The following is a 10,825-nucleotide window of genomic DNA, read 5'->3' as shown; positions in this document are numbered from 1 at the left end:
TGTCACTAGAGCGTCCCCAGCGATCGCCTGAGGGTCCCTTGACCTGGCGCAATATCTTTTCAACTTCTTGTTGAGGCGGGACGCCATCATGTCCACCCGTGGTCATTCCCAACGGTTTACCCGCATTTGGAAAACTTCTGGATGAAGTCCCCATTCTCCTGGGTGTAGGTCGCCCATCGGAGAATCCTTGTGGCTTCTGCCATCGCCATCCTGCTTCTTGTGCCGCCCTGTCTGTTTACATGGGCGACCGCCGTGATGTCGTCTGATTGGATCAGTACCGGCTGGTTCCGAAGCAGGGGCCTTGCTTGGCTTAGGGCATTGTAAATGGCCCTTAGCTGCAGAATATTTATGTGAAGCGAAATCTCCTTGGAAATTCTTTCCCTGTGTGACTGCACCCCAGCCCCGAAGGCTGGCATCCGTGGTCACCAGGACCCAGTCCTGTATTCCGAATCTGCGGCCCTCTAGTAGATGAGCCCTCTGCAGCCACCACAGCAGCGACACCCTGTTTCTTGCTGACAGGGTTATCCGCTGTTGTATCTGTAGATGGGACCCGGACCATTAGTCCCACAGGTCCCACTGGAACGTCCTTGCGTGGAGTCTTCCGAATGGAATTATGCTTCGTACGAAGCTACCATTTTTCCCAGGACTCGTGTGTATTGATGTACCGACACCTGTCCTGGTTTTAGGATGTCTCTGACTAGAGATGACAACTCCTCGGCTTTTTCCACAGGAAGAAACACTCTTTTCTGGTCTGCGTTCAGAAACATTCCCAGGAACAGAAGACGTGTCGTCGGGACCAGCTGTGACTTTGGAATATTGAGAATCCAGTCGTGCTGTTGTAGCACTTCCCGAGAGAGTGCTACCCCCACTACCAACTGTTCTTTGGACCTCGCCTTTATCAGGAGATCGTCCAAGTACGGGATAATAAAAACTTCCTTCTTGCGAAGGAGTATCGTCACTTCGGCCATTACCTAGGTAAAGACCTTCGGTGTCGTGGACAACTCCAACGGCCGCGTCTGGAACTGATAGTGACAGTCCTGTACCACATATCTGAGGTACTCCTGGTGAGGGGGGTAAATGGGGACATGCAGGTACGCATCCTTGATGTCCAGGGAGACCCTGTAATCCCCCTCGTCCAGGCTCGTAATAACCGCCCTGAGCGATTCCATCTTGAACTTGAATCTTCTGATATAAAAGTTCAAGTATTTTAATTTCAAGATGGGTCTCACCGAACAGTTTTGGTACCACAACCACTGTGGAATAGTAACCCCTTCCTTGCTGAAGGAGGGGCACCTTGACAATCACTTGTTGTGATTATAGTGTTGAATATCCACCAACACCGTCTCCCTGGCAGAAAGAGGTGCCGGTAAGGCAGATTTTAGGAAACGGCGGGAGGAAGAACGTCTCGAACTCCAGCCTGTACCCCTGAGATACTACTTGAAGGACCCAGGGATCCATGTGAGAGAGCCCACTGTCCGCTGAAATATCTGAGACGGGCCCCCACCGTACCCGGGTCCGCCTGAGCAGCCCCAGCACCATGCTGTGGACCTACCGGACACAGGGAGGACTTCTGCTCTTGGGAACTAGCTGTGTGTTGCAGCTTTTTCCTCTACCTTTGCCTCTCGGCAGAAAGGATGAGCTTCTAGCCCTCTTGCTTTTCTGGGGCCGAAAGGACTGTACTTGATGATACGGTGCTTTCTTTTGTTGTGGGGTAGCCTGTGGCAAAAAAATCGATTTCCCAGCAGTAGCTGTGGAAACGAGGTCTGAAAAACTATCCCCAAACAGTTTTACCCCCTTATAGGGCAACTTTCATGTGCCGATTCGAGTCGGCATCGCCTGACCATTGCCAAGTCCATAACCCCCGTCTGGCGGCAATGGACCTAGTGCTTATTTTTTGATGCCAGCCGGCAAATATCCCTCTGTGCATCACGCATGTATAAGACCACGTCTTTTATATGCTCTATTTTCAGCAAAATATTGTCCCTATCCATAGTTATTTTCCGACAGGGAATCTGACCACGCAGCGGGAGCACTGCACATCCATGCCGAAGCAACGGCTGGTCGCAATATAATGCCCTAGTGTGTGACCATATCTTATAGGGTAACCTCCTGCTTTCTATCAGCAGGTTCCTTCAGGGCGGCCGTATCCGGAGACGGTAGTGCCACCTTTTCTGATAAGCGTGTAAGCGCTGTATCTACCCTATGGGGTATTTCCCCGCGTGACCTATCCTCTGGCGGGAAAGGGTACGCTGCCAATAACCGTTGTAGAAATTATCAATTTCTTAACGGGGGAAGACCACTCTTCCTCACACACCTCATTTAATTACTCAGATGCAGGACAAACTACTAATAGTTTTCTCTCACCAAACACAATACCCTTTTATGTGGTACCTGGGGTATAATCATAAATGTGTAATACATTTTTCATTGCCTCAATCCTGTAACGGGTGGACCTATTTGGAGGGTACACCAGTCTCATCGATGAGACACTGGAGTCAGTATCCGTGTCGACATCTGTGTCTGTTATCTGAGGTAGCGGGCGATTTTACAGCCCCCCATGACATTTGAGACGCTGGAACAGTCACAAGCTGAGTAGCCGGCTGTTCCGTGTCGTCGACCTTTTATGTAAGGAGTTGACACTTTCACGTAATCCTTCCATAAGTTCAACCACACCGGTGTCGACCCCGCAGGGGGTGACAACATATTTACAGGCATTCGCTCCGCCTCCACCTCATTATCCTCCACATACCTGTCGACACAGCCGTACCGACACACAGCACACACACAGGGAATGCTCTGATAGAGGACAGGACCCCACAAAGCCCTTTGGGGAGACAGAGGGAGAGTATGCCAGCACACACCAGGGCGCTATATATCACAGGGATAGCACCTATAAAAAAGTGTTTTCCCTTATAGCTGCATATATATTGTATACTGCGCCTAAATTGTGCCCCCCCTCTCTTTTTAACCCTTTCTGTAGTGTATTAACTGCAGGGGAGAGCCAGGGAGCTTCCCTCCAACGGAGCTGTGAGGGAAAAATGGCGCCAGTGTGCTGAAGGAGATAGCTCCGCCCCTTTTTCGCGGACTTTTCTCCCGCATTTTTATGGATTCTGGCAGGGGTTAATGTACATCCATATAGCCCTGGGGGTTATATGTGATGTATTTTTGCCAGCCAAGGTGTTAATATTGCTGCTCAGGGCGCCCCCCCCCCAGCGCCCTGCACCCATCAGTGACCGCAGTGTGAGGTGTGCATGAGGAGCAATGGCGCACAGCTGCAGTGCTGTGCGCTACCTTGATGAAGACTGATGTCTTCTGCCGCCGATTTTCCGGACCTCTTCTTGCTTCTGGCTCTGTAAGGGGGCCGGCGGCGCGGCTCTGGGACCGGACTCCGAGGCTGGGCCTGTGTTCGATCCCTCTGGAGCTAATGGTGTCCAGTAGCCTAAGAAGCCCAAGCTGGCTGCAAGCAGGCAGGTTCGCTTCTTCTCCCCTTAGTCCCTCGATGCAGTGAGCCTGTTGCCAGCAGGTCTCACTGAAAATAAAAAACCTAAAACTAACTTTTATCTAAGAAGCTCAGGAGAGCCCCCTAGATTGCACCCTGCTCGGTCGGGCACAAAAATCTAACTGAGGCTTGGAGGAGGGTCATAGGGGGAGGAGCCAGTGCACACCAGGTAGTCCTAAAGCTTTCTTTTTGTGCCCAGTCTCCTGCGGAGCCGCTATTCCCCATGGTCCTTACGGAGTTCCCAGCATCCACTAGGACGTCAGAGAAAATATTTTATAATTTAATCTAAAGCAAAAATTTCCCATCTCCATATAATGCATACACTCCAACACGGCTGTAGGGAAGGGGGCGTGGCCATGGGCAAAGGAGGCGTGTCCTTGCTGCGCTCCCATAGGAGTCAGTAGGATTGAGAGACACCAAAACCTTGTACAAAGCGCTTTATGACCGGTACTGACTGTAAAAAAAACGGTACCATACAGGCCAAAAAGGTACAGTTGAAGGGTATGTATAATGCCAGGAGATAACTATCTGATTTTGGCTTTGAATTCTTAACGTATGATCCTGAATCAGAGGCAGCTGCGCCGGAATTTGCGTCTAGACATGGCAGCCTGGACTAACATATGCTACATAAGCTATCTGTCCATTTATGTGGGTATTTGTTGGTTTTCATCCACTGTTATATTTTGAGTCTGTGCTGCAGCTTTCATCAGCACTGTCTGGACTTGCACAGAAGTCGGACGTGCCCACGTCACTGCATTATACGCAGCCCTTCCGTGCGTCTTAATGCTCACCACCCATTATGTATTCAGATTAAGACGCATTGCAAAATGAATCTGGCTCAGAATCAACCTCCTTCATTTAACTAAATGTATTTTTATAAACTACTGCTGATTTTATGCCTCCGTAGTGCCACCGCCTTGCCATACAGATCCATGGTTGACCATAAAAACATAGGCGTGTGATGTCACAAAACCGCTAGGAGTACCGCTTCGTTTTTATAAATGACCTTTTCCACCTGAATATATACGCTCAATGTCCTATCTGAAAATTATCTTGAAAATAAACTTTCTCTTTCAGTATGACATTGGCAAAACATCCTCTGTCTCTTTTTAATCCCTGAAAATAAATATTTCTCTCAATAGAATCTCAATATAATGTTAGTAATACATTTCTGTATCATTAGAATCTTGAGCATAAACTCTCATTTTCCCATTCTAATCTAAAAAATGAATGAGCTCAGGAATTACCTGTCTATCTCAATATAATGTCTGCATGAATTTACTCTCTGCATCTTCTCAAAACTGAAGCAATGAAGACTCTTCCAAGTCTATCAATGTAGTCACTTCGCCTCTGACAAATATACATCTACATAAATAGAAAGAAGTTTTTGTTATATATATTTATTTTATATATATCTAATGTGCCCACCTTCCCTGAATAACAGGTATATTGCAGGGCATATTTTGAAGGTGTGAATCAGGTTCTTTACCCAATGTTTCAGTTAATGTAAAACTTTCTTCAGCTCTCTGATTGATCTGGGTGGACATAATCTATTTTTATTAAATTTCAAACCAAAATACTTTAAGATTATTTTTCTGTGATATCTCGATGTGCGCTACTCACATTTGTCATGGCTGTTTATGTGGCTTCTTGATTAATCTGCTAAGCACATTTTGCTGAAGTGATTTACAACAGGAATAATATACTTGAACCATCTCATCTGTCACCTCCTCCATGGTGTGTGAACAGCCAGATGTCCTACAGTTTGCATTTACCAACACAACATCATTTTAGATTAAGCTAGTTTGGTAGCATAGCTACAAATCTAAGGGCGAAAGAAAAATAAAGTATCTGTAAACAGACTGCAGTAAATTAGAAAAAAATAAAAGATGTCAGCCATCAGATATGTAAGAATTATACACACACACACACACACACACACACACACACACACACACACACACACACAGTATTTCTATCTATCTATCTATCTATCTATCTATCTATATATATATATATATATATATATATATATATAAAGATGTATGGATTACCCACATATGGATTACCCACTAGGATACTTAGTTTGCTGCATAAAACCTAGATCTGTCTGAGAAGCTCTGTCGGCATAACTAGAACAAGTATATATAGATATAGGCTCATCTCTGTATCAAATTTCTTAGAACACAGTATAATAAAATAAATAAAATAGAACCTTTCACCAATTATATACATGCCAGAGAGGTATAATAACAATAAAAATGGATTAAACGTTAAAGCAACTAATTGCACCTAGGCATTGCATTGTTAATTATAAATATATATTTAAAAAAATGTATATATATATATATATATATATTTTTTATATATATATATATATATATATATATATAAATATATATATAATATTTTGGCTGCGGTGGTAAATGCTTAAGTGACAGTTATTTTAGGCTGCTCTCCCTTTGAGCAATTACTATGAAGAGACTGCATGACATCCACGGCTTTCTTCCACTGAAACATTATAGAGGAAATAAAACTGCACTTATTTGGTATTTTTCAAAAGTGTCATTTGTTGTCAAACCTGTTTTCTTTCACCAATGGAAATAGAAAAATATGTTAGTATTGACTCTCAACCTTTAGCAATTTGGCTTTAACACCACCGATCATCATTCAGGTCTAGCGTTTCGACAAAGAAAACATTAAAGAGCCCGAAGAGTCTTCACCATTACGGGTATAAGCGGGACCCACTGTGTTCTGTTTCCAAAAGGTCACAAAGGGTAAAACTGAGATGCGGCTTCAGAGGACTGGATCTCCACCTGTGCCATCTTGAACTGGGTGCACTGCAACCACTTCCGCAGTACCCCTGAGTTGTGGCTCATCTGTGCCGATCCCTGTAGCATCCGCAGGTTCTGCTGGTTTGCATTGTTCTGTATCGCCTGTAGGCGCAGCTGTAGACCCGCTGACAAATGCTGCCAGAAGTGAAATACACATTAGCAGTTTAACGTTAGTTAATACATGAAATCATTTTAGTACAGTGTGCTGTAATCCAGTTGTCAAATGTTAAAGGTTAACAGAAGGCTGAACAAGCCGCTAGGCAGTTACGTAACCTGCTGTGGCTGTAGCATATGCGATTTTGGAAAGTTAAGGGTTCATTAAAGGAGCTGGTCATTGGTTAGGGACATGAGCCAATGGGGAGTAAGTGAGGAGGTGTTAGAAATGGGCGGTAGGTGGTAAATAGCCTGCTCGGTTTTGAGTTTGCACAACAGCACTGACACCTCAATAGTGGGGGGGTACATTACTGATCCATGGGAGGGGAAATTGTCCTGGCCAGGGAGCGCCAGGGACCTACAACTACCCCCATTTGGGAGCTGATTGCTTGTCTGTGCTTTTGCCGCTACTATGGGTAATACTAATTAAAGCTGTGACATCAGTCTGACATATTGTTGCCTGTTTTGTTGTATTTAAGTCAGAGGGTTGGATTATTAATTGATACCACGTGAACATCAAAGCAAGACTGTCCAGCCAAAACTGGGATGGTTGAGAGGTATGTAAAACTCTAAATCTGCGTACACAATAGCCAATATATAGCAAGCGGGTCGGCGGGTGTGTACACCCCATATGTCTGTGAGTGACGTTCACATACCTATCACGTCGGCGATGCAGCAAGCAGATGGGCAATATATAGCTGCACATCTGGCTGTGTGTACGGGCGGTCTGCTGATCTCCCGTACAGCGGCTGCAGGGACTGATGTCACAGCTAGGCGCGCAAATTCAAATGCCCGCCCAGCTGTGAGGATCGACATGTTAAGTGACTGATTGGTAAGTGTATATCCTTCCCTGAATCGGCTGTTTTGTTGGCACGACGGCGTGTCTGCCATCAAGTCGGTGTCGTGTGTACCCAGCTAAAGGCCAATCTCCCTTCTTCCTGTAGTTGTTGACATTACATTACCCTTCATTGGGTATTCTGCTGTCACACTGTTGTGCATCTACTGATTATCATGTTAGTAAGACCATTTACTGCCAACTCCACAGATGAACAGTATCTGAACAATAATACAAAATACCAAGGCTGTCTACTTGGTCCCTCACAATTTACATTAACATTAGGAAGTCAAAATACATTACAGAGGAATTGGCAATAAAAAGTTAACAAATCAAGGTCCAGATTTATCAAACCTTGGAGAATGATAAATAGCACAGTGATAAAGTACTAGCCAATCAGCTCCTAACTGTCATTTTTCAAACACAGCCTGTCACGTGGCAGTTAGGAGCTGGTTGGTTGGTACTTTATCACCGTGCTATGTATCACTCTCCAAGGTTTGATAAATGGGGGCCCAATGACGTAACCAGAGTGTTGGAATACAGATTTTCCCCTTTTTTTTTTGTAGAATTGTTTATCTAATAGAATTTTTCAGAACAGCAGTACAGTATGAGGGACAGGGGTGTAAATTGGGAAAAAGGCAGAACGTGAATGCCTTATCCTAACACCACTCTGGTAAAACACATTCGCTGGATTACAGATAAAGCTATAGAGAACCCGAATAACAGAAATACAAATAAAAGTGCAATATGTGAAATACAGCATAGGAATACCTAACACTAAAAACGGTCGTTGGGGATGGGGAGAGGAACAAGAAAGTATCTGGTCAAAAGATCTAGCACTATGATAAAGATGATAATATCGCATGGGGATAAAATTGAGGTGGATACAAAGGCAGGAAATTTATGATGAGCTATATTTGTACATCTAACAAAATAATTTCAGTCTGACAAGGTCTTATCGAAAAGGCCTGTTCCCTATCTTGTAGGTTATGGGGAATGTTTTCTGTCATGTTGCAGTGCTAGTAAACCATTCCCTGGTAGAAGGAATGTATGATGACCTTTAACATCTGGGAATTAAACATTTTATGACATCAGTGAAATTCCTATATCTGGAAAATCAAAATGGAAATGCAGAAGCATCAGCCGTGGGACAGCTATGATCTGAGAGTTGAGAACACATTGGGGCTGTTGATATAGCCTATTGGGAAGGTGGTTACAGAAGGTGCACAGCAGATGGTAAAGGCCACACGGGCATCCCTTAACGAGAATCCTGGGTTTATTAGTAAACAGCAGGTACAGGATTAATGCAGGACCACAGGGGTTATACAGGGGTCACCAGCAGAGGTATCAAGCAGTGGGTAATAGCAGGTATCTGAGTGTCCCCCCTTATGCGCTAAGTGACACTCTTACACAGTAAATATAGGCCGAGATCACACCTCCCTGCAGTCTCTGGGTCCTAGTACCCAGCATGTTACAGTACAGGGACTGGTAGGACAGATTGAGTTATGTGTATGTGGGGACTAGACCAAAATACATGTAGGTAAGTAGCTCTCCCAGTGTCACAGCACCAAGGGTAAGTCCTATGTCCTGCTACCATCTGGATGGTAAGATCTTTGCCTTAGTTCCCTGTATATTTTATGCTAAATTTTAACTTTCAATTTAGAATCATCATAGTGCAACCTTGTATAACCAGACTTTCATTTCTCACTCTTAATATATATACTGTATACTTACTTTTATGTTTGACTGGATCATGGGAAGCCACATTGGTATAAGCTGCAGAGAAGACATGGAGGTAAAGTGATCAGACTCCTTAATAAATATTATGTCCCTGAATCTGTAGTAGACTGCACATCGCGCCCCTTTATTTCCATCCGTGAAATATGTTACTATATATATAATAAACAGGGTGACAACTGGGCGTATGCACATGAGACAACCACATTGTGGGCGTGTAAGGGGCGTGTAGCCAGAGTTACACCATATTTTGTATTGTGCATATGCCAAGTGGACACTTATTTCAGCCCTATCTCTTGCACCTAGCACCGGGTGCCAACATGCTACCTAGTACCAATAACAGTGATGTTCTCTGTCCTAACAAATGGAGAGCTGGGAACAGACATCTGTGAGACTCAGAATACGGACGGACACTCACAGTAGACTGTCAATCTAGACTGGTGTACAGAATTTTAGCAGAATCAGGCCCAATATCTGTCTATTCATGATTCCACAAAATAAAAAACAAACAAACAAAAACAATAACATCAGTTATGGAAAGGGAACTAAAGGGCCCTACACACATGCCGATATCACTGCACGATATGAACGATCTCGTTCATTAATGAACGAGATAACGTTCATATCGTGCAGTGTGGAGGCACCAGCGATGAACGATGCACGACCCCGCGCTCGTTCATCGCTGGGGCCATGTCGGCTGTGCATGCAGGCCAATATGGACGAGATCGTCCATATTTGCCTGCAAGTCTACGGAGTCGGGTGACGGGGGGAGTGAAGAAACTTCACTCCCCCCGTCACTGCCCCCCCGCCGCCGGGTCGCCCGTATCGGCGGTCGGGCAGCTCGGCGGCACATCGCCGAATGTGTAGGGCCTATAACTCTCCCCGATTGTCAGGGAGACTCCCTGACTAGCAGCAATCTCCCTAACTCCTGAAGAGACTGGCAATGTCCCTGATTACCCCTTACCCCCATTATGTACAGTAGCTACTATATTCTTAGGAGGAAGGAGGGGGGTGGGATCTGAGATATATACATTCAATTGCAATCATCAGTGTTTTTCCCCTGCATTGGTTATAAGGCACATTGATCCCAATGGCTAAATGCATTTTTAAATAAGGCTTGTTTTGGCCACTTCTATGAAACCAATTGTAAAACACAATGGATGAGCAGGCCATAAAGAGTATCAGTGTATTTCATCAATAAGTACTGTAGATCTTTCATAAATTTTTATAGATCTTATAGATCATGTTAGTCCATACTTACCGACTTTTGGGCTGCTCTCTCCGGGAGAGAGCAGCCGGTCGGCTCAGCAGGGCAGGCGGGCAGTGTGGTGATGTGCTGAGGGGGGCGGGCCAGAGGCGGAATGATGGCGGAGCTGCTGGACGCGTCATGTAAGCCACGCTCCCCACTGTGTAATGCCGCTATTGCCGGCATTATACAGCGGGGGGGGGGCTATGATGACGCGATTCAACAAGAATCGCGTCATCGCCTGCCCGGACCGCCCACTTTACTTGCTAAGTGGGCGGCCGTGCAGGAGGTGACCACTGAAATCGGGATACTTCCCTGCTCTTCCAGGGGGCCGGAAGGGTCACACGAATTTCGGGAGCCTCCCGCCCATTCCGGGAGGGTAGGCAAGTATGTGTTAGTCATTTTTATGACACCTCCCAGATGTAGCAGTACACGCCCACTTTAATACTGTGCTTGTAGGTGTTACTTTTACAATCTCCCTGAAATGCTTTTTCAAAAATAGACAAGCCTGTTCTCCTGTC

The 10,825-nt window shown here is 45.2% G+C and overlaps 1 protein-coding gene across 1 annotated transcript in view; it reads right to left on the bottom strand.

Annotated features, from left to right (window-relative positions):
- Nucleotides 1-3,730: 3,730 nt before the first annotated feature.
- The window catches only part of UNC79 (unc-79 homolog, NALCN channel complex subunit), a 438,710-nt gene continuing 431,615 nt past the window's right edge, over nucleotides 3,731-10,825 (bottom strand). Inside the window, exons 51-52 of the mRNA XM_063947577.1 lie at nucleotides 9,056-9,097; nucleotides 3,731-6,468 (exon numbers count right to left, since the gene is read on the bottom strand). Of these exons, the coding sequence (XP_063803647.1) occupies nucleotides 6,268-6,468; nucleotides 9,056-9,097 (243 nt within the window). The 3' untranslated portion in view covers nucleotides 3,731-6,267. The remainder of the gene's footprint in view (nucleotides 6,469-9,055; nucleotides 9,098-10,825) is intronic.

Source organism: Pseudophryne corroboree, chromosome 12 (assembly GCF_028390025.1).
Source record: "Pseudophryne corroboree isolate aPseCor3 chromosome 12, aPseCor3.hap2, whole genome shotgun sequence".
Taxonomy (NCBI): Eukaryota; Metazoa; Chordata; class Amphibia; order Anura; family Myobatrachidae; genus Pseudophryne; species Pseudophryne corroboree.
This window is presented reverse-complemented; position numbering and strand designations above follow the sequence as displayed.